Here is a 24,837-nt window from a genome sequence, read left to right on the forward strand (position 1 = left end):
CCCCCCCCCCTACATCAAATGTGCCAACTCCACCATCCCCTTTAAAAGTGCCTTTATTGGATATCTACATCAAGCGTTTAAGATCAAAAAGAAACTCAACAATAAAGGTCTAAACTCTAAACATTTTAGAATAAAACATTTTGCGGATTTTCAATGATTTGTATCATCACCTTGAGGACTGTATGAAGGAACAATGTTGAAAACCCGAGCTCGTGTTAATCTCTCATGTTCACTACTGGTTGGTTCAACCATAAACACGTGACAGGAACTTGATCCATTATCGTGTCCGGCCTGAGGAATATTTTTAATGTAATATTTTTTGAATAAAAAAGTTCGATCAATAATTTACAAGGAAAACAACTAAGATTGGTCGATTTTGAAATTCCACTTGCCAAAACCAAAAATACCATATTACAAATAAGATTACTTAAAGAAAACATGTTCAATCTCAAATTAATTTTGCACAGACGGAAACCTGGTTTATGGCGATTAAATTTGAATAATATCGTCGTATTCCGTCTCTGATGAAAATAATCTTATTGATTTTCATTGATGTAGAAATCCACGACCTCAAATTGCTTTTATATGATAGAAAAGTCGCGTCCCGAGATTCTAGAGAAATAAGAGGTATCATCGGTATCTATACTTTGATAAGGTTAGCAGAATAGAAGCCATTAGAAAATGTTAATGTTATCCCTCAAAGTAAAGGATATTAATATCTATTTTTAATGAATAATTGCTTCGTTTCACTTTTAATTTTTTTACCTGTGATGTAACGAGTCCAAAAAATCGTTTATCGTCCTCACAAACACCACAGAAACTCACGTTCACAGACTAAATAGTAAATAGTGTATGGTTTAAACTTAGTGGGAGTAGTTTCGAACTAAAGGGACTGTAGGCGTAATTAGTGTGCAAAGATAGCAATTCCCGATTTACAACAGTGTCCTTTAAACCTTTATCTGATCGAAAATGTAAAAAGAAAAATTAAGTCGTTTTCTGATAATTTCTCAACTTTTATATTAAGCAAGATTATGAGAAATCACTTTTAAAGAGAAACCAGAAATGAAAATAAAAAACAAAAACATGGATATTTAGTTCATACTTGATCAGACAAAGCTAAGGATACCATTTTTAAATCGGGCATTGTCATCTTTGTATGCAGTGTTTCTTGAAATTACGCTTACAGTCCCTTTATTGTAAACAGTAAAAGCTTTGGACGAATGAAAAAAAAACACGAGACTAGGGGAAATGTCGAAATAAGGAGAAAATATTAAATCAGTGCATGGCGGGAAAAGGAATTATTAAATATTGTTACTTGTAGAATTGGAAATAAACTGGTTTATGTGAAATATGCAACGTATTCTACATTCAGGGTTGGAAAAATAATAAAGTTTACTCTATCTATTGTTATTTGTTTCAGTAAATCATAAATAAAATTACAAAGATTAAGAAATATATATGGTCGACCAGTACAGTACAGTACAGTACAGTACAGTACAGTACAGTACAGAACAGTACAGTACAGTACAGTACAGAACATAACAGAACAGTACAGACAGTACAGTACAGTACAGTACAGTACAGTACAGTCCAGTACAGTACAGTACAGTACAGTTTGACCCAATGTTCAGTGATCTCTATTGCAGTGTTAACAACTGTACTGCATTTACCTGAAATTCCGCTAGCTTGAGTCCATGATGATTAATTAGAACAATACAGTCTTCAAATATAGCAAATAATACTAGAGTGTGCACCTTCTTCTCTACCCTGAACGTGAACAATACAGTCTTCAAATATAACAAATAATACTAGAGTGTGCACCTTCTTCTCTACCCTGAACATGAACAATACAGTCTTCAAATATAACAAATAATACTAGAGTGTGCACCTTTTTCTCTACCTTGAACATATTTTAAATTGCAAATTTTCCAACTTACAAGATCGTTCGCAAAATTTTCTTTTAAGTTTTATCGAAAGGACAGTTAATGTGGTTAAAATTTTAATCTTGTTGTTTTACATTTAGAGGACCTAGTTTTTTTGGGGATATTTTTGAATTTAAAGAACAGTTTTCAAGTTTATCATCGAATGCAATCAGGCACTTTATAGCTATAATGTAATGATATTTTCCAATACAGAGATATTCTAAATACCAAGAATAATATGAAATGATTGATTCTCTTCATCCTAGGGATTAGAGGTAAATTTTGGAATAATTGGAAAAAAACGTCAGACTTTTGAAGAGGACATATTTGAATGTTTACAGAGAAGAGAATTCATGTTCTCCCTTCCAAATGATAAAAATGAGTAAACTAACCTAAAACGTCTGATACAGTTCCGTATCCCCTGAAGATCTGCCGTGGATCCGGTATCGGAGCTGAGCTCTATAGTTCCCAGATATCCAACTATACACTTTAGCACAGCAGTCTCCAGGTCCAGGTTGAGCTTGCGCTGGATGTGCAGCTTCATGCTATGCCGGAGCTGGTTTATTGTCGGGTTTAGTGTATCCCTGGGACATTATTGAGTACTTTTAAGGTGACAAGTGACTTTATTTTATTTGACTCCTCAATTACAGAGTTACATGTCGGATTCACAATGCTCTTTGAACCTTTATCTGAGCAACAGCAATGGTTTGTTTATCTTTGTAAGAAATCATTTCTGTAAATTTCCTACTTTTTCTTTGCTGCAGAACACACTGCTGAAAATGAACCAACAGGATTCAAGTCAAAACACCTAATTTTTATTTCGGAATATATTAATATGCAGGCTTCTGAGTTGTAATCTAAATTTTTAGAAAATGCCACCTTGGGAAATTTAGGTAAATCCATTTTAAAGAAATTGTAGAAATCAAGTGCATTTTTAAGTCTAAACTCAATCGTAACTATAGGTTTAAAGATTATTCTGTGTTTTTTTTGCGATATTTTTAGAACTGTTGATGGCAGGGTCCCCAAATTTTGTGAATTTTCCTTAACAGTCATAAGACATGTGTTAGCAAAAAATCAAAGCCTTAAGTGAACTGTATAATTGCCCAATTACTGCCTCAAAAAGACTTTTTGAAATTGACTCAGAAAAATTAGATCCAAAAAACTTTCTCGGGCCGCATTTTGACCATTTTGACAGTCAGGCAGTTGAGCAGTTGGCTTAGGGGTTTGATTTTTTGCTGCAATAAGATTCATGACTGTTAAAGAAAAATAATAAAATAGGGATGCCATGTCATATACTGTTAAAAAAAATATCGTCAAAAAACCCAGAAGAAGAAGAAAAAAGTCTTGGAATGAAATTTTTTTTTAATTTAAGACTTGATTTCTAGAATTTCATAAAAATTGATTTGCTCAAAATTCCCTGAAAATTGAGAATATAACTCAGTAGCCTAAATACAAACATAATCCAAAGAAAAATTTGAGGTGTTTTGAATTAAAACCTGATGGTCCATTTTCAGCAGTGTGAGAACTCCGTCATTTTTTAAGGATACCGTTTTGAACCTGGATTGTAAATCAATAAGTGGAGGGTTACTTAGTATTAAAAACAAAGATTCATTCTTTCAAAAATAACGAGGTGAAATGTTTTTCTTTTTCTTTTTTTTAACGTGGATAATTATTTACCGTAGTTCTCCTCCTATACTGAGTTCTTCTGTGGCGCCTAGATCAACCTTACGTTGGAGATATTCAGGCCTTCGAGGGGTCGAACTTAATGAGACATTGAACTTCGAGCTGGAAGGGTTCGAAGGAGTGAAGTTTGATGGATTCGAAGGACTGAAGTTGAAGTTTGATATGGGAGAGTCACCGATAAATGAACTATCTGCTGAGTTACTCCTGTCAAAGATTTATGATTGGTTGATTGATTGTTTATGTGTTAAATAAATTAATTACATGATTTTTAAATTTTTTTATTTTATTAATTCTGAAAGCAAAAGAATTTCAAATGCTGTTGATTTAAACCAATTTTAAGGCACAATTGCATGTTTTACTTTTTTAACAACCCATCAAAATTGGCATTTTTTTAGTTAATTGGTAATTTTTTTATCATGATGGGCAAATTGAAGAAGACATGACAGTTAGGGCATCAAAGTCTGATTGTTTGATTACCAACATTTTGGGAACACCAAGAACCACTCTCCAACCGGGCTAAACCCTCACCCACCCCGCCAAATCTATATGATGAAATGTATCCAACCTGAAATGATGACCAGTTCGTTCCTTGATTCTGTCTCCATCAAAAAACCTTTCCTCCGTAATATCTTCAAACCTATAACAAATATAAAATATAAAGAAAATTGTTTATGTATGGAAAGAGATCTAAAAGCCCCCCCCCCCCAAATTTCCAATTGATACCCAACTGTTCATTATAAAAAAAAAGTATCAAATGTTTGAATCACTCAATTCCGGAAACAACATTTAAATACCTTTGTGAAAAGAAATACCTAAAATCAACCGAAATATCTTATAATCAAATATCCTAAAATTAAAATAAAATATCCTAAACTCCAATAAAAGATTCTAAAATCAAGTAAAATATCCTAAACTCCAATAAAATATCCTAAAATGAAATGAAATATCATAAACTCCAAAAAAATATTCTAAAATCAAATAAAATATCCTAAACTCCAATAAAATATTTTAATATCAAATAAATTAAAATCAAATAAAATATCCAAAACTCCAATAAAATATTCTAAAATCAAATAAAATATCCTGAAATAAATTATCCTATAATGAAAATAATAAAAAAAACCAGTGAAAAAATAAAGTGTAAACTGTAAATTAGCGATTTTAAAATATATAAAATGGTGGGTCACTTGAAACTACGTTTACAGTCCCTTGCTCATCACCGAAGCTTTCCAACCCGCCTCTCAAAAGAAAGACATCAAGGGACTGATAAACTTAGATCAACGATACAGACTGAACATGAAACTCAAACCGAGCATTTTCCTTTACGACACCACCGAGCTCCAAAGTATGAAAAACATAAACTAAATTCTCCCTAGGGACATTGCTAAGGCAAATTCAAAGAACAATGCCAATGCCAACAGTCAGAGAAAATTGAAAAACATAAAATTCGCTGAACTGGGGAGAGTAAACGAATTTCAGGTAAAAAGCAAGAGAGAAGAGTTAAGTATTAATATTAAATATACCTGGTGGACAATCCTTGACTTGGTTTAGTTCTAGGATGGGTGAAGAGCTCAATGTTATCATAGTTCGGGTTCAACTCAGTCAGAGGGGATTCACTTCTTAATTGTCTCCTGAGACAACATTATTAATTGATTGATTTTTAAAGTTTTAACTAATAATTGTTTTTAAAATTTCCTTTATTCTTTAAATAATTTTACAAATGTTTCAAGTTCTATTTGATTCAAGTCCCAAACCTCAAATTGTTGTAATGTTTCATTGGCGTTCGGTGTTTTTAATTTATTGACTGATTTGAATATTCTTACCTGTAAAGATGTTTAGGTCGTCTTTTCTCCTCTTCGTCAGAACTACTGTCCGAGTTCGGACCCTCAGATACCTATGGGCCAAAACGTTCTTATTTCTTATCTATTTATATTCTCTAAAATTTCCGGAATTAAATTGAATTACTTCAATTAAACATCTTCGAATTCAGTCCGCGTAGATTAACGTTATCACAACCAACATTTTTAGGCTCTTTCAGGCATGTGAATATTTCATATGATACGTTTTTTGAATGATTGATTGTGGTCAGAACCCTTCCCCCCCCACCCCCCTTGCCACATTATTTTTGATCGAATATTTAAATACAATACAAGAAGGAGGGAGGAGGGAGAGAAGGAAGGGGGGTGGGCAATCTATGTTTAACACAGAGAAAGTTATTACAGATTTTCAGATTTGAATCCTTTTTTCGGTCAAATAGTATATGTGGTCTAAATTCTCTGGTTACATGCAAATTGTCCTATATCTAAACATATCTTTGATTTAAGTCTCATCCCAACTAATGTTATTTCTCAAATAACATTAAAAAAGAGGAATCAACAAAACCTTTCTTTTTGGTTGTTACAAATATTTTGGACCAATAAAATCACTTTATAATATCTTGATTGATTGAATACCTGAACTCTGATTAACCCTTGAGACTGACTAATTAATCTGACAACTTCGCTGTGACTCAACCTAAAATATAATAAAAATTGAATTCGAACATATTTTTTTTGAGATCTAAATATTTATTATCTCCGTATCGATATTATTTAAATTGTACAAAATAGTTTACATGGATTAAATAATAAAATAATTAAATAATAATTCGAACATATTGGTAAATAACTTCCGTCGTCTGTATTCTCTATTTCCTTAATACATTAGTTCCGTTGACTGTATTCTCAAATACCTAGTGTATTAGTTCCGTTGACTAAAACTCCATTACCTTGATGCAATAGTTCCGTTGAATGTTTTCTCTTGTATGTATTCCCTATAACCTAGATCCATTAGTTCTGTTTTTTTTATTACCTTTGATACATTAGATCCGTTGATTGTATTATCTATAACCTTGATAAATTAGTGTTCTAAATGTGTTCTCTTTTACCTTGATACATTAGTTCCGTTTACAGTAAGCAACGAATCTCCAGGTTTGAGCCCTGCTAGCTCGGCTGGTGAACTAGATATAACCGAACTAAGGATACAAGGCCCCTGTCCGGAAAGTGTAAATCCAAACCCAAACCTTAAAAAATTTCGAAACTTATCAATGGACAAAAAGTTGCACTTATCAGTGTTTAAGTCTATGCTGTTTTGATTAATTAGAAACGAAGACGACTTTTTAATTTAAGTTTAAGTGGGTATTCTCCGAAAACATTTTATTTTGTGGATTTACATATAAAAATCCTTTTTTATGGAATACTAATTTAAATTCATGTTTTACCTTCCACGAGCAATATCATAACTCTTGACCCCCCTGTATTGAAATTTTTTCTTTCGTCGCTGCATCAAATTCTCAGACGCCCTGGGGCTTTCCTTAGCGGCCCCTTCCGGGCCTGCCCCCGTCATTTGGGGGCTTTCTAGGCCAGCCCCCGCCCGAAACCCCACATCACGATGATCCAATGCCATTTTTTAGCAACATATCTGAAAATAAGAAAGGATAATAAGTACTTGAAACATACAAAAATTAAAAAGCCAAAATTTCAGAAAAAAAGGCGAGCAGTTTAACAACTTATATATACTTCGTAGAAAAGATTTGGCTTCCATTTTTATAGGTGTATATATTTCCTTGAAAAATCATGAACACCCTTTAAAATAATTCCCCCCCCCCATGTTAGGTACAGTAGTAGGCGATTATATCAATACAAAAAAGACGACTTTCGATTTCAATTTTGATTTAAATCAAGGCATGGATAGATGGGATACATATAAACATACAGGTCAATAGAGGCTCTCAATTAAAAATCTTCTGATTAACTACTTGTAAACTTGTAATTCGAAAAAAGCTTCTGAACAAATCAAAACTAAAATAAAAAAGTTGTCTTCAATGTATTAATATAATCGCCCACCACTGCAGCTCAAATATGCTTAATTTTTTCTTCAAAAAAGGTAAAAAAAAACTTGTCTGTAGATGTCCCTTGATCATTTATTCCCCCGAAGTGAAGAAAATAATTTTTAAAAGTATTTTTATTTCTTAACTTGTTAAAAATGAATAAATTCTTGGGAGAAATAACTTGTAAGAAATAGCTTTAAAAAATCATAATAATCACCAGATGTCCAAATAAAGGAAATTACAAAATTTTAATTGATTTTTAACCAATTTCACCGGGACCCTAAATCGAGTTCAATTAAATAAAAGCGGGTTACTTGGTAAAAATAAATCGATATTACAACATTATTTGCTGAATACATCATAATAGCTACTTTTTGGCAAAGAATATTTTTTTCGGAGGGTGGGGTGGGGGTATTTAGTCTGTTTTGCATTGACCTGCAACAAATTTTTTCCATTAAAAAGTATTTTAAAATCAAACATAAAATCCAGCCAGCAGAAATAGAGCTATGCATGTGTATTTATATTCAAAAAATCTTTACCGCTATACTAACCACCAAAATCTTATAACATGGCGCCATTAAGTACAAGGGTAGCAACAAAGAGATTGGAGTATTCAGGTTTTAGGTAAAAACATTACAAAAGACATTTTTTGTCGGGAATGTTCTTTGATAGAATTTTTTTATCTTCTAATAACCATTTCATTTACACCTGTCCATTATCTGAGTTTAGATGTTAGTATAAACGTGTTGATACCAAACTAACTTCTGAATGAATTCCGCGAGAAGACTGCTAAAGAATGCGCTAGAGTAGTTTCTAGAAAATGGCCAAAAATCAGAGATTTACGCGCATTTTCAGTAGAACAACACCGTGTGAAGAACTTCACGTTCACATTTAGATTCAAACTCTTGAATAATGTCCTCAATATCGTTGTCAAGATCCTCGCTGAAAAAAGAGAAGATGGTGAACTTTATTTAATTTCAGAAGTAACAAATCCTACCTATTGGAGAGTTCCTGCACAAGGTCGCATAAGAGGAATGCACCAATTGTAGCATCCTAAAATCAATCATTTCATCAAGATCAAATCATTTAAAAGATAAAAACTATATTTTTTCTTGTTTACCTCAGGATTGTCAACAACATTCATGTTTATTACATGAACCGGTTTCTCCAGTACACTACCACGCACTGAGAAATCCTCCAGAACCTGAACAGTGAACATAATAATTAAAAAACTAATAATATTAAAAATCCCCGAGAATTTATGAATCAGTTCAGAGCCTGCGATTTAAAAAATTCAGGAAAATACGACTCTGGTCTAAGCTGTCGTTGGGCCTTATTTACGACTTGAACTTTCGGATTCAAGCTGCATCTTATTTTTCACAGAGTTAAGTTCAAAAACCGGTTAAATATTCTATTTGGCGGATTTTCACGGTAGGAATTGGCGCATTCCGGGTTTTGATGAGAACAAGACTCCACAAGGAGCATTATTCTCCACTAAAACCAACAAAGTTCGGTTTTATTTTCATTGGGCCTAACTCCAAGGTCGAGTCTATGATCTCGCACCTGTCAATCACGTGACACAAGCTGTCGTCGGAGTTGAGTCTAAGATCGGGTCTTAAAGCTAGGTTTAAGGAATTACGTATTGAGTCGAAGCTTTTAAATCGCTGGCTCAGAAATCATGCTAGAGGCAAAGATAAAAATTATTTTTCATTTTTTAGCCTGAAAAGGCTATATTTTTAACAATTATGGGTCGATTTTATAGAAATTAGTAAAACCCCAACAGGAGCATTTATTAAACGAATTACCAAATCTGTTTATCATGATTATTAGATAATTTTTAGATGTTTTGAAAACTCTATCTCTAAAACTTGCCATGTGAGAAACTTAAATGGACTTTTTGCATATATTTCTTTGTGCACACAGAGCTAATTACAGCATACAAACCAAGCCAAGTTTTGTCTTGCATTTATTTATTGGATGTACACATTAGATTTAATTCTCAATGTGAATTAAACAATATTTGGTCAAGGAAAATCATAAAATGATCGGATTTTTTGAACAATTTGAAAAATCTAAAAGACATTAGAGTAGTGTACGAAAAGGAGGGTTAATGATTTTTCAAGAATATATTTACCCCTGCTGACCTGATCATACACCTTCTCCTCAACTGTCAGAATAATATCGTACTGGTGACTTGTTTCCTGGAACTTCTCAGGACCTCGCTGAACAAAACAATTCTCAAAAAAAAATTCCAACAAAATTGAGAACCTTCATTTTCTTTGAAAAATTGAAAGTAATTTATCTTGTACCAAAATAGTTTTACAGAATATTATCTTAAATAGCATAATTATTCCGATTTGTTATACTTTAACTTATTTGACAAATGAGCTCCCACCAGAGATTTTTCACTTTAGTTTATATTAGAATTAGAAGTCTTTAACATGGATACAGATATTAGAAGCCTTTTACATGGATACAGATATTAGAAGCCTTTAACATGGATACAGATATTAGAAGCCTTTAACATGGATACAGATATTAGAAGCCTTTAACATGGATACAGATATTAGAAGTCTTTAACATGGATACAGATATTAGAAGTCGTTAACATGGATACAGATATTAGAAGCCTTTAACATGGATACAGATATTTGTAGTCTTTAACATGGATACAGATATTAGAGGTCTTTAACATGGATACAGATTCAACAAGAAAAATCTTTGCTGATTCATTGAATCAAGACCCAAGGCATTGAATCCACCTTAATTCTCCTGTTTCTCTCCATGATGTGCAGCATCCCGTTCTTGGTGTAAAGAGCCTTGTCCTTGCTGGTCAAGTCTGCGTAGATCTCGTCGTAAGAAGTTCCAAATGGATACTGATTCGGTTCTTTAGCACTACTTCCTAGAAAGCAAAGGAAAATGTCAAAGGCTAAACTTCTGTTTGGGAGCACGACTGACCTTGTTGTAAACTTTAAAGGGATTTCAAGATTCATTTCAATATACTTTACATTTTTGATCAGAAAACGGTTTCGACCATTACTATTTCTGGTGTGATCAAAATTTTGGAAAATCATTCTATTCTTTCTATCGGCAAATCCTTAGAACAAAGAAAACTATAGATGTACTTCTTATAAAGATCGAGATAATACCTGGGATTTTGATTTTCTCCCCGGTCCCGTAGGATCGAATATTGAATCCTTTCTTCTGTAGGAACGAATGCGCCTCCATACTCCTAAATCAAACAGAATTTAAAACGTTTGCATTTATCTGGAGAACGCTTTTTGCCCCTCCCCCCACCCCTTCCATAATTTTTGTACGTGTATTTTGTATATAACCTCTGGACTAAGCATAAATTAGGCCTATGTTCATCAAAATAAGTAAGTATTGAGTATTATTTCAGGGTTAGGTTATGAAGGACAATTTCTAAGCCGAGCACTACGGCTAGGACAGGTTAAGGGCCGAGCTCTGCGGTCAAACTTCCGGACCGAGCACTGCGGCCAGAACAGACTAGGGGTCAAGCGCTTTGGCCAGTTATTGTTAATAATAACTCTTAAATACATGATGAAGGAGGGAGCGGGGGGCTGGGTCCAGGACCAAAAGTCATAATCTAAAAATGTAACAAATTAAAAAACAAAATGGGGAGTTGATAAACAAAACTTTTATCAAAATATCAATTCTAGAAGTTCTATGTTAAAAATTCTGTAAAAAATCGAAAAGCAATACCAACCTATTCATATTGCTCGAGCATACAACTGCATATCTAATTTCGGAACTCATTTTAATTTATTATTTTCTGATAACATAATAATAAGAATAATAATAAGAATAAATAATAATAAGAATAACAATAATTTGAAATTGAAAATATTCAAAACACGCTGAAGTAAGTTCCTCATTTTAGGCATTTCAGAGAAGTGCAAGTTAAACCCCTTTTCGATATTTCACGGACTAGGATAAGAATCAAAACTTAAAATAAATTTCTCCGATTTAAGAAACAAGAAAATAAATAAAAACAGAACTACGCGCACTGCACAAGGCGCCAGTGAATGTTGCGCACAGCAGGTAGCAACTCTCTCGCCTAAGCGCCTTGTTTTAACAAAAACTGGTTCCAACTGTCACAATCTGGAGAAGGAAGACGATTTATTTTTCAAAATTTTGAATAATATAACTTGACGCGGCAGCAGAAGCTCAGTAATTCCTTCCTTTCTTTTTCTTCTGCAAATCTACGTGATATTTATGGAGTTCTTCATTTAATTTCAGTTTAAAATGGCCGAAGAGCAAGGCGACTTCTTGAAGCAAACCATTCCCTGGGTCTGTCCTAGTATACGAGGGGGGGTTCCAAAAATCGTATACTAGGAAATTACCTATTCTAACGACACATAAATTTAGAAATAAATTTATTATAACATACTAATCAAATAAATTTTATTGTATTGAATGTTAACTAAAAATGATTGTGTCCTCTTAACACTTTTATTCCAGAACTGTTTGCCCCAACGCCTGGATCGAGAAGTGGGATGATCTGAGGGAGAAAGGAGCTTTCCCCGCCAAACTCTAGATTCTCATCGAGATAAAGATTAGCAGATATAACGCAATTTTAACCCCCCTTTTTTCAATAACAAATCAGTAATTTTTTAAATTTTTATTCCTTTAACTCTTATATTAGATAACATGAATGCGTACATTTTCTCATGTGAATATCTCTTAAAAATAGTATTTTGTTAGTTTAGTGGTAGACAATTAAAATATTAAATTTATTGTTAACTAGAAAATTTTAGCACCCTTTGCAACTAATGATTTGATTTCAGATGTCAATAATTTAAAGATGTCGGCAATATATAGAGCTTTGCTTCTCATTCCCTCCAGATATGGGTAAACAATGAAAGTGACTGTGTACGTGATTTAAGTGACCTTTCATTTGTAAATTAGCATGTTTGTTTTCAAAACATTTTCAACCTTTGTCTGATCAAGGATGAATGAGAAATCTCCATTTTTTCTAAAAACTGAAACTTTTAAAAGAAACTTGTATGATGTATTAAGATAATATCTTCTGTAATAACCCAGAAAAAACTACCACTGTCAATCGATTATGCCATTTTAGATGTAGGGTCACTTCAGCTTACGTCTACAGTTCTTTTATATTTAATTAGCATGTAGAAAAATATCAAGCTTTTTAATTTTTTCATCTAGGAATGGTGGTTCAGTTTACAAAAATCTAGCTGGTATCCAGCAAAATTTAACAAGGTAAACTGTAGAGTGTAGATACACTTGGCACAGATATAGTGGTAATCTTTTTATTATGATTTTGTTTTTAGAGTTTTGTAATTTGTAGTTAAATTATTATTAAATGCACACAGTATCATGTTCAGCTTTAAATATTATCACCTTCATAACGATTAAAAATTACTGTCTCTTTTGCAGCAACAAAGCTTGATATAAAACTTAAGTTTTGCAGATTTTTTCATGTATCAAAAAATATTTTCATTTCGTGAACTACATTTCAATATTTGTCAACCACTAACATGAAACCTGGAAACAAAAACTATTGGTATGAAAATCACCAGCAATCCGGGGTTTTTTTTCCTTCTGGATTAATTTTTGGTAACTTAACAAAAAAAGTACATATAACTGTCGCATTGTTTACTAGTTAAACAAGAATCATGTTTAATATGAAAATATATTAATCATGTTTAGGCAGTGTAGCAACCAGGCCACTGGTAAGCCTGCCAGCCAGGCAGTTCAAGCAGTCGCGGAACAGAAAAAAACTGAAGTTGCTAAACATGAGCATCTTTCCAGGAAAGGTAAAAATGAGCATCTATCCAGGAACTTATAATAAGCATCTTTCCTAGAAATGGTATAATATAAGGTTAAACGATCTTCTATCCAGGATAGGTAAAAAGTGAGCATCTATACAGGACTGGTATAACGAGCATCTATCCAGGAAAGGTAAAAATGAGCATCTATCCAGGAAAGGGAGCATCTATCCAGGAAAGGTAAAAATGAGCATCTATTCAGGAAAGGTAAAAATTAGCATCTATCCAGGAAAAGGGAGCATCTATCCAGGAAAGGTAAAAATGAGCATCTATCCAGGAGAGGTAAAAATGAGCATCTATCCAGGAAAGGTAGAAAATGAGCGCTGCATCTACACAGGAACGGTAAAATGAGCATCTTTACAGGAAATGTAAAATGAGCACCTATAGTGGATAAATGATTTTCAATGGGGGGGATGATAATTCTAGAAAACTTACACCCCTGGATTTCTTTGTACCACATGGTTAATTTTCGATTATTAAGAAAAATGGGGATGGTTTTAGGTTAAAGGGAATGGCAAAGATGTCCCAGGGGTCCCTGCCTTCATTTCTGGTTCAAATCTTCCAATTTTATTGGCTGCACGCCAATAAAGGGAGCTAATTTTAAAAAATTATATAAAATTCGATACTATTGCTATTGATATTGCTAAATGCCCCTAGCGGGGGCTACACCAACTACTCTCCAAGAATACAAGTAAGTATTGACCTATAATGACCTCTTATGACCTCAACAAATAGAAAATGTTTTATTATGGCTTTATGCATATCAAATAAAAGCTAGAAACCCAGGCAATACAGTAGCAGCAATAAATCCAGTGTTTTCCCTTCTAACGACCTCTAACAACCTCCAATGACCTAAAAATTGAAAATGTTTTAACTATGGCTTTAATCATATCAAACGGAGGAAGCTAGGAACCCAGGCACTCCAGTAGCAGCTACGAATCCACTGTTTGACCTTCTTATGACCTCTAACGATCTCTAACAACATCTTATGACCTCAAAATTGAAAATGTGTTAACTATGGCTGTATGCATATCAAACGAAAGCTAGGAACCCAGACAATAAGGTATCAGCAAAAAATCCAGTGTTTGACCTTCTTATGACCTCAAAATTGAAAATAGTTTAACTATGGCTTAATGCATGCCAAACGAAAGCTAGGAACCCAGACAATTCAGTAGCAGCAACGAATCCAGTGTTTGACCTTCTAATGACCGCTAATGACCTACAAATTGAACATGTTTAGACAATGACTTTATCCATATCAAAGGAAAGCTATAGTTACCCTGGCAATACAGTAGCAGCAAAGAAAGTAGAGACGAATGCTGCTATAGGCAATAAGCCTAGGTTCCTAGCTTTTGTTTGATACGCATAAAGCCATATTTAAAATATTTACAAATTTTATGTAATCATAGGTTGTTAGAGGTTGTTAGAGGTTGATAGAGGTTGATAGAGGTTGTAAGAGGTTGATAGATGTTGTTAGAGGTTGTTAGAGATCGTTAGAGGTCATTAGAAGGTCAAACACTGGATTTGTTGCTGCTACTGAATTGCCTGGGTTCCTAGCTTTTATTTGATAGGCATAAATCCATAGTTAAAACATTTTCAATTTTGAGGTCATTAGAGGCCATTAGAGGTCATTAGAGGCCGTAAGAGGTCATTATTAGGTAAAACATTGGATTTTTTTCTGCTACCTTACTTGCCTTGGTTCCTAGCTTTAATTTAACTGCATAAAGCCATAGTTAAATCATTTTCAATTTTGAGGTCATTAGAGGTCGTTAAAGATTATTAAATAGTCAAACACTGGATTTATTGCTTCTACTGTATTGCCTGGGTTCCTAGCTTACGTTTAATATGCATAAAGTCATAATTAAAACATTTTCTACTTGTTGAGGTCATCAAAGATCATTAGAGGTCAAGATTGTCCAATTTTATTTTATTTTTTGAAAATAGCTCCCTAATTAGGCGTGCAGCCAAAAATTCGGAAGATTTGAACCAAAAATAAAAGCAGGGACCCCCCCCCCTCATCAAATAGGACATCTCGACCAACCCCTTAAAACCTTAAATGCTGGTGTAATCTGAAAATTCAATCTAAGGTTTTGAAAATGTAAGTTGCAGATCTTTAATCTAATTTAGATTTGGAGGCTCACCATGTACCGACGGATTTCCACAAAAGGATTCTTGTTCATTTCAAGGGAAACATTTTTTTTAATAAATTAGTTTTTCCAAGTTTGATTAACAATGTTCCAAGGAAATGAAATTCATAAAATTGGGGCCTCTACCTCCTACAGCGGAGGTCTGAGACAGTTGAGCTGAATTCATTAAATTGGGGCCTTTTACTCCGACAGCGGAGGTCTGAGACAGTTGAACTGAATTCATTAAATTTTGGTCCCTTGAAGGTTTTGACCTTGTTTTATATTTATAAAAATAACTCAAACTTAAAGATATTAGTTTTTTTTATTGTGTTTTATAAGTGTTTTTAATAAAGAATCCAATTAAGAATTTGATGGATGTTATAAAATAAAAATCTGAGACTAGTTAAAATTATTTAAAATTATTTAAAATGTAAAAAAAAAATTCCAGTATTATCCTGACATGGCTTCAATCCCGGATCGGGTTGGTGTATCTATGATGGGGAAGGTCAGTATTCTCATAAATAATATTTCAAGGGTGTATATATTCATAAAAATCATATATTTTCCCCAGGAGCTGAATATGGTTTTCGCTGAATCGGGGAAAAGAAATGATTTTTTTGGGTAAAAAGTTTTAAAAAAGAAAGAAAGAAAAAACTTTCCTGTTAATTCAATTATCTGGCATTTCTATGCAACTATTTTAAAATTCGGGAATTGGAATTCAGGAATAACATTTGAATTTATTCCAGAAATGCCAGGCTAGAATTTATATATATGTATGCGCCGTTCCTGATCTAAAATGTTAAAAAAAATGCAATTTTTAAGAGCAAGCATACAAGATAGAGAACGGAAATAAGAAATATAAATGAAATCATATTCGATTCAAGATTTAAGTATTTTGAAGCATGGTTACTCGAATTATAATAAACTTTTTGAAATTATGAGATTGAAATCATTCTTTATCTATTTTCGGATTATAACAAAACAAGCCAATTTTTAAACCTAGTTTTCAAAAACTTTTCTGAATTTTGGCAAGGAATCCAAGGACTGCCTTCTAGAAACGAATTTATTTTTGGTATCGAAGGACAAAAATATTCTCACAAATGGTTTATTGTAAGAGTGAAACTATGGAACACTTTTTGACAATAATGCTTAAATCATCTTGTACTAGCTTTAAAGTTTACTTTGATATAATCTTAAAAAAGAAGCTTTTCAAACTTTTTTGTGTGTGTGTAGAGCAAGACACTAATATGTAAGCGAGAAAAAAAAACTTCCAAATATATCAAGTTTGGAAATAGGTATCAAATAAATATATCAAGATGGAAATGGGTATCATCAAGATAGAAAATGTGTTTCAAATAGATACAGGGTGGCCAAAATGTACGGATTGTACGGATTGATTTTTTTTTTACCCTAAAATTGTACGGATTGTACGGATTGCACGGATTGTACGGATTTGTTTTCAAATTGTACGGATTGTACGGATTTTATCCTGGAAAATACACAGTTTTTTTTATAATTTCACTCATTTCAGCCAATTTTTCATGAAAATAAAAAAAAAATTCTCGTCAAAATGAAGTTAGTTTAACTTNAAATAGATATATCAAGATGGGAAATGGGTAACAAATAGATATATCAAGATGGGCAATGGGTATCAAATAAATATATCAAGATGGGAAATGGGTATCAAATAAATATATCAAGATGGGCAATGGGTATCAAATAAATATATAAAGATGGAAAATGGATATCAAATAAATATATTAAGATGGGAAATGGGTAACAAATGAATATATCAAGATAGGAAATGGGTAACAAATAAATAAATCAAGATGGGAAATGGGTAACAAATAAATAAATCAAGATGGGAAATGGGTATCAAATAAATATATTAAGATGGGAAATGGGTATCAAATAAATATATCAAGATGGGAAATGGGTATTAAATAAATATATCAAGATGGAAATGGGTATCATCAAGATGGTATGGGTATCAAAATATATGTCTAGAAACACTGAATTCAGAAACGTAAAAATCGTAATCGAACTATTTGTGGCTTTCAATTCTCATATTTTGATACTCAAATCAACATGTTGTGGAAAATCGACCTCTTAAATGATTTAGGCATTGAGCCAAGCCAGAGTTAAAGTTAGCATCGCAATGATGGTGATTGCATTGATTCTATGTTTCCTCACTGCTTGGTATGGGAAAACACACCAGGTATTATTCCCTCCCTCTCCAGCTCCTCCCATGTTCCCTGCCCTTTCTTCCTTTCCTTTCCTTTATTTTCACTCTTTTTTTTCCCAGTTCAGCCCCATCATTTTTTCCTATTTCCCTGTTTTTCTTCTCCTTTTTTATCCCATTTCCTTTCTGAAGACTTGCCTGTTCTGTTATCTTATTTTCTACTTCCTTTTTTTGCTTTTATTTTCTTTCATGTTCTATTCTTCCTCCTTTCATTTCTTTTTCTTTTCCTCTTACTAGCTCTTAGTTTTTCCATCCTTTACATTCCTTTTACTTTTCCTCTTACGAGCTCTCAGTTTTTCCATCCTTTCCATTCCTTTTACTTTTCCTCTTACGAGCTCTCAGTTTTTCCATCCTTTCCATTTCTTTTACTTTTCCCATATTTGCTTTCAGTTTTTCCGTCCTTTCAATTTATTTTTATTTTCCTCTTTTTAGCTCTCAGTTTTTCCATAATTTCCATATCTTTTATTTTCCCTCTTTCTAGCTCTCAGTTTTTCCATCCTTTCCATTCCGTTTACTTTTCCTCTTACTAACTCTCAGTTTTTTTCCATCCTTTCCATTCCTTATACTGTTCCTCTTTCCAGCTCCCAGTTTTTCCATCCTTTCCATTCCGTTTACTTTTCCTCTTACTAGCTCTCAGTTTTTTCCATCCTTTCCATTCCGTTTACTTTTCCTCTTTCTAGCTCCCAGTTTTTCCATCCTTTCCATTCCGTTTACTTTTCCTCTTACTGGCTCTCAGTTTTTCCATACTTTGCATTCCGTTTACTTTTCCTCTTTCTAGCTCCCAGTTTTTCCATCCTTTCCATTCCGTTTACTTTTCCTCTTTCTAGCTCCTATTTTCTTTAACTTTGTTCATCCTATCATTCTTTTTCTTCCCGTTCCTTGTTTTTTATCAGTTTCCCTATCCCCAGTTTTCTTTTGCAATTAGTTTTCGTTTTCCTAGTTTCAGTGTGTTTCTGTTTTATCTAGGTAATAAATATTTACCCTCCTGTCCCAACCACTTTAATATTTACCCTCCTGTCCCAACCACTTTAATTCTTACCCTCCTGTTCCAACCACTTTAATATTTACCCTCCTGTCCCAACCACTTTAATATTTACCCTCCTGTCCCAACCACTTTAATACTTACCCTCCTGTCCCAACCACTTTAATGTTTACCCTCCTGTCCCAACCACTTTAATATTTACCCTCCTGTCCCAACCTCTTTAAATTTACCCTCCTGTCCCAACCACGTTTTCATTTTCTTACTCCTTTCTTTCTTTCTTTTTCCAGCATTTTAACTTGCGTACTTTTCTCTCTATAATTTAGTATAGTTCATACTGGTTTGATACCTAGATGACCTGCATGAAACCAAATCAAACGCTTTATTATAAAGTTAATTTTATATTTGTTTTTGTTTTTGTTAGCATGAGATGTCCTTGGTCGAGGTGAATCTACGCCGTCACGAAGCGTACAAGCAGGGGCTAGATGCGTCAGGGGGCAGGTACAATGTACAATCTCGTCTTTGTTACATATATTTACTCGAGCTTTGAACTTATGGGCGTGAAAAAGTTTAGCTATGCTTTACGAACTAAGTGTTTTTTAAAGAACCACATTAGAGTTATTTATTTTTCAAAAATATTTTACTCAAACATATTATTTTCAAGTTTTTTTTATACATCAAACGAGGAAGTTAAATTATTTTTTTGGAGGGTTGCAGTATCAGAATGGCTCAGTTTCATTTGCCATAATAGTTTTGCCAGATATACTTTTGCCAAACTTACATTTGCCATAACACATTGGCCATAAGTAACACTTGCCATAAATTACACTTGCCATAAGTTACACATGCCATAAGTTACACTTTCCATAAGTTACACTTGCCATAATGGTTACACTTGTTATAATTACACTTGCTATAATTACACTTGCCATAATTACACTTGCCATAATTACACTTGCCATAATTAAAATTAAATTTGGTTAGAATTAACAAGCATATATATATATATATATTTTTATTACAAATTAAATACAAATTACAAATCTAATTCAGAGACAGTTCGAATTCCGGTTCGAATTCTATCTGAGCACATTTTAACCGAACATCTTCAATATTTCATTTCTGTAGACGAGGCATTGGCTAAATAGGTGTAGTTGTTGCTGTCTCGAACTATTGGTTTACCCTTACTTGTGGTCTCAAAGGTCACCGGTCCTCCATTGTGAGAAAATATGGAGCTAAACTTGTGTCTATGTTTTGTTTTAAAACCATTGAGAAAACTAAAGTTGGGAATTTTCATGGGGAAATTTCCCACATTTGCAATAAAAAAACAGATTTTCATTTTTAGAAATTAGAAAATTATGACAAAAGTAATATAGCAAGTGTAATTATGGTAAGTGTAACCATTATGGCAACGGCAAGTGTGACTTATGGCTAGTGTAATTATGGCAAATGAAACTGAGCAGAATTGGAGAACTATCAGTTGCATACTGTATAGTTATGTATTTTTCTCGCAAATCTTTAAAGTATATTATTATCAAAATTCACTGTTCATTGTTCAGGTTCAAAATTCGAAAGAAAATATTTTTAAAATAAAGTTTTGTTAATAGATTTTTGACACATTAGCCCCAGAATACATCATAACATAAGCTAATAATATCTTTTTTTTCAGGCGTGGTCTTATTCTTTACGATAAGAAAAAGGAGGATGTTAAAACTGAGTAGATGATGATGTGAAGTAGAATGGGATAATTGGCTGTATGCTTTCAGTTTATTTTTAGATAAATTATGAAAATCCGAAATTTTTAGTAAAATATAATTTTTAATAAATTTATGTGTTCCAGATGCTCAATAAATGCAAAAATGACTGAAATTCTAGAATTCCACGGCCCAGGGGAAGGGAGGATTAAGGTGAGTAACAAATAGTTCAGGAGTGTACAGTGGCAACCGGAAAACAGTGGAATTATTGTCGTCTTCTTTCCTTCTGCAATTGTTCGATCTGATGTAGTTCTTAACTTTTCAAATGTCGTTTTTTGCGGGTAGTAACATTAATCTTGAATGCTTGATCTCGATATCCAATTTGGGTACTTTTAATTTGAGGATAAATGCTTTATCCCTATATTAGATAAAGGAATATCGAAGAGGAATTAAATCAAATCGTAGGTGTGCAATTTCAGACTGAAAAAAATCCCTGGCGATATTTATTCATAGATCAGGAGGTTTGTGTGAAGCCAGGAACCTATTTATCTATCTATCTGTCTATAATTCAGAAGGTTCGGTTGAAACCAGGACACCATCTATTTATTTATCTATAATTCAGGAGGTTCGTGTGAAGGCATGAACCTAATATCTATACATCTATCTATCTATCTATCTATCTATAATTCAGGAGGTTCGTGTTAAACCAGGAACCTATTTATCTATCTATCTATAATTCAGAAGGTTCGTGTCAAACCAGGACACCATCTATTCATTTGTTTATATTTCAGGAGGTTCGTGTGAAGCCAGGAACCTATTTAACTATCTATAATTCAGGAGGTTCGTGTGAAGCCAGGAACCTATTTATCTATCTATCTATCTATAATTCAGGAGGTTCGTGTGAAGCCAGAAACCTATTTATCTATCTATCTATCTATAATTCAGGAGGTTCGTGTGAAGCCAGGAACCTATTTATCTATCTATCTATCTATAATTCAGGAGGTTCGTGTGAAGCCAGGAACCTATTTATCTATCTATCTATAATTCAGTAGGTTCGTGTGAAGCCAGGAACCTATTTATCTATTTATCTATCCGTCTATCTATCTATCTACTTATAATTCAGGAGGTTCGTGTGAAGCCAGGAACCTATTTATCTATCTATCTATCTATAATTCAGGAGGTTCGTGTGAAGCCAGGAACCTATTTATCTATCGGGAAAATAATTCTTCTCTACCAACAGGATGGGAAGCAGATTGTTCACAAGTTCAAGTCAGGTCAGGAGAAAATTTAGCAATATGGTCGGGCTCAATTTCCGAGCTCTGGTATACTTCATACGCTTCTAGACTACGAGCTCTATTTTACTTTATACTCTTCTAGACTGTGACCTCTGTTATACTTTATACTCTTCTAGACTGCGAGCTCTGTTTTACTTTATACTCTTCAAGACTGCAAGCTCTGTTTTACTTTATACTTTTCTAGACTGTGACCTCTGTTATACTTCATACGCTTCTAGACTACGAGCTCTATTTTACTTTATACTCTTCTAGACTGCGAGCTCTGTTTTACTTTATACTTTTCTAGACTGCGAGCTCTGTTAAACTTTATACTCTTCTAGACTGCAAGCTCTGTTTTACCTTACACTTTTCTAGACTGCGAGCTCTGTTTTACTTTATACTTTTCTAGACTGTGAGCTCTGTTATACTTTATACTCTTCTAGACTGCGAGCTCTGTTTTACTTTATACTTTTCTGGACTGTGAGCTCTGTTATACTTTATACTCTTCTAGACTGCAAACTCTGTTTTACTTTATAATTTTCTAGACTGCGAGCTCTGTTATACTTAATACTCTTCAAGACTGCAAGCTCTGTTTAGCTATATACTCTGTATTCTAGACTTTAAACTCTGTTTAACTATATTACACTTTGTATTCTGAAGTGGGATCTCTGTTAAACTATATTACCTGTATTCTAGACTATATACTTAAACTGCAAACTGTAAGCTCTGTCTAACTATATACTCTGTATTCTAGACTGCGAGCTCTGTTGAAATATATACTCTGTATTCTAAACTGTGATCTCTGTTAAGCTTAAACTCTGTATTCTAGACTGCGAGCTCTGTTGAACTATATACTCTGTATTCTAGACTATGATCTCTGTTAAACTATATAGTCAGTATTCTAGACTGGGATCTCTATTAAACTATACACTCAGTATTCTAAACAGTGATATCTGAAAGTTTAACAGAGATATAGTTAAATAGAGCTCCCAGTCGTTAAGAGTATGAAGTATAACAGAGCTTGCAGTCTAGAAGAGTATAAAGTAAAGAGCCTGCGATTTAAAAAATTCATGAAAAGACAACTCAGTTCTTAGCTGTCATTGGGCTTTAATTATGTCTTGAGCCTTTGGATCTAAGTTGCATCTAATTTCCACAGAGTTGAATTCATAAGACCGGTTTAATATTCTATTTGGCGGATTTTCATGGTAGGAATTGGCGTATTCCGGGTTTTTAAAACCAACCAAGGTCGGTTTTATTTTCCTTAGAATGGAATATCCTTAATCCCGATAGGTTATTTAATCAGAGCTGAAAACTTTAGAATGGTGGATATCGGGATTAATGCTTAATCCACTCTTTTTCTTAATCTCGAGATTAAATATTGCTTGTTCTCCTCTCATTTTTAATCTCCAGATTGATTATCCGATCAGGATTAAGGATATCCCATTCAAAAGTTTTCAGCTCTGAGCAGAGATGAAAACTTTAGAATGTGATATCCTTAATCCCGATCTGTTAATTAATCAGGAGATTAAATTCATGAGGTTTATAAGCAATATTTAATCTGGAGATTAAGAAAAAGAGTGGATTAAGCATTAATCCTGATATCCACCATTCTAAAGTTTTCAGCTCAGAGCTGGGAACTTTAGAATGGTGGATATCGAAATCAATGCTTGATCTCCTCTTTTTCTTAATCTCGAGATTAAATATTGCTTGTTCTCCTTTTGTTATTAATCTCCAGATTAATTAACCGATCGGGATTAAGGATATCCCATTCTAAAGTTTTCAGCTCTGGAGATTAATAACAAGAGCAGAACAAGCATTAGTTAATCTGGATATTAAGAAAAAGAGGAGATCAAGCATTAATCCCGATATCCACCATTCAAAAATTCCCAGCTCTGACTAACTTACTTTATACTTTTTTTAGCTTTAGGCTTATTTATTTAAAAAATGCAACGAACGTATTTCTAGCTTAAGTCTAAGAGAAGTAATTGGCAAAATACTAATAGAATGTTGCATGAAAGCGTGCACATCTTGGTTTGCTGTGTTTTTATGGAAAATTAGTTGAAACCTATTCCAGGACTCGAGCCGTAAATAAGGCTTGATAAGAGCTTAGTCCTGAGTCGTATTTTCCCGAATTTTTTAAATCGCGAGTATTCGTGTGATCTCTATAAAACTTAATACTCTAGGTAAGGTTGGTAAGGTTGAAGAGATACTTGTAAAAGCAAACGAAGAATTGAAACCTGGAGCACAGATTCTCAAAATAACCGGAGGCTGCACTCATCCAACAATTATGAAGGTATAAAGGGGGGTATTCATTTTCAAGGACAATTTATGTTCTTTTAAAAGAAAATTCCAGCCTGCAAAAAATTGAAAAAACCTTTCCCCGGGGGGGGGGGGTGATTTTCAAAGAATGGTGAAATGATTTTTCAAGAAAAATAACACCCCAGCACTGTGTGTTTTATTGAATACTAGGCTCTCATTCGCGCCCATCTTCTATTTCAATTGAAACATTTTCTGTTTGCATACATTGTAAAACGAAAACAAAAAATTTTAGCGGATTTTATAAAAAAAATATTTCGTGGATTTTCAAATTTAATGACAATCAAATTTTATTGGATGCTAATTTTGAAATTTTGATCCTCCATAAACCTTTCCTGGGGTCATGTGAGGTCCCACACAAAATTTGGGCCCGATCGGTTCAGCCGTTTTGCCGTTTATTGGATAAAAACAAAATAGACAGACAAGCAAAGTATATATATAGAAGATATTGAGACAAATTTCATTCGTAGATTAACCTGTTCCTGTATTTTGGACAAACAAATAATAATAATATATTTTAATGAGATAGTTTTCCAGAGAATTGATTTTATTCATTTCTTTTTAATACTTAAATGATAAACTTTCAACTAATTAGTGGAAAGTTTGTTGAGTGCTTTTTTAATAAAACGTATTTTAGAATCAGATAGATTTTCTGAATAAAGGATAATTTATAATTTACACTAAAGGGGATGGTGGAGTTGGCACATTTGATGTAGGGGGGGGGGGCCCTGCCTTCATTTTTGGTTCAAATCTTCCAATTTTTTGGGTGCGCGCCTAATTAGGGTTCGAAATTCCTATAATAAAATAAAATTGAACTTTAATGACCTCTAATGACCTCTAATGACCTCTAATGACCTCCACCAATAGAAAATATTTCAACTATGGCTTAATGCATATCAAACGAAAGCTGGGAACCCAGG

General features: G+C 33.4%; 4 protein-coding genes across 4 annotated transcripts in view; 2 read left to right on the plus strand and 2 right to left on the minus strand.

The window, feature by feature from the left end:
- Positions 1-7,063, minus strand: part of LOC111701983 (regulator of G-protein signaling loco) — a gene marked incomplete at its 3' end in the record, with an annotated part of 29,417 nt that extends 22,354 nt beyond the window's left edge. The window contains 11 exon segments of the mRNA XM_023473492.1: positions 171-291; positions 766-834; positions 1,671-1,767; positions 2,315-2,506; positions 3,600-3,809; positions 4,171-4,242; positions 5,129-5,236; positions 5,429-5,499; positions 6,059-6,119; positions 6,532-6,666; positions 6,865-7,063. Of these exon segments, the coding sequence (XP_023329260.1) occupies positions 171-291; positions 766-834; positions 1,671-1,767; positions 2,315-2,506; positions 3,600-3,809; positions 4,171-4,242; positions 5,129-5,236; positions 5,429-5,499; positions 6,059-6,119; positions 6,532-6,666; positions 6,865-7,049 (1,321 nt within the window).
- LOC111701984 (RNA polymerase II subunit A C-terminal domain phosphatase SSU72) lies at positions 7,064-11,300 on the minus strand. The gene is made up of 7 exons (XM_023473493.1): positions 11,201-11,300; positions 10,623-10,705; positions 10,236-10,375; positions 9,618-9,695; positions 8,594-8,677; positions 8,471-8,526; positions 7,064-8,415 (listed from the first exon to the last, which is right to left on the minus strand). Exons 1-7 carry the CDS (start codon positions 11,248-11,250, stop codon positions 8,325-8,327), a joined length of 582 nt encoding a protein of 193 aa, XP_023329261.1. The 5' UTR covers positions 11,251-11,300; the 3' UTR covers positions 7,064-8,324.
- Positions 11,301-11,909: 609 nt separating this feature from the next.
- Positions 11,910-20,431, plus strand: LOC111701985 (uncharacterized). The gene is made up of 8 exons (XM_023473494.1): positions 11,910-12,345; positions 12,664-12,717; positions 13,168-13,274; positions 15,414-15,472; positions 15,861-15,917; positions 17,535-17,630; positions 19,058-19,134; positions 20,303-20,431. Exons 1-8 carry the CDS (start codon positions 12,299-12,301, stop codon positions 20,352-20,354), a joined length of 549 nt encoding a protein of 182 aa, XP_023329262.1. The 5' UTR covers positions 11,910-12,298; the 3' UTR covers positions 20,355-20,431.
- A 14-nt stretch (positions 20,432-20,445) lies between these two features.
- Positions 20,446-24,837, plus strand: part of LOC111701986 (RNA polymerase II subunit A C-terminal domain phosphatase-like) — a 24,041-nt gene continuing 19,649 nt past the window's right edge. Inside the window, 3 exon segments of the mRNA XM_023473495.1 lie at positions 20,446-20,540; positions 21,505-21,601; positions 23,785-23,894. Coding sequence (XP_023329263.1) covers positions 20,463-20,540; positions 21,505-21,601; positions 23,785-23,894 — 285 coding nt within the window. The 5' untranslated portion in view covers positions 20,446-20,462.

Source organism: Eurytemora carolleeae, unplaced genomic scaffold (genome assembly GCF_000591075.1).
Source record: "Eurytemora carolleeae unplaced genomic scaffold, Eaff_2.0 scaffold359, whole genome shotgun sequence".
Lineage (NCBI taxonomy): Eukaryota > Metazoa > Arthropoda > Copepoda > Calanoida > Temoridae > Eurytemora > Eurytemora carolleeae.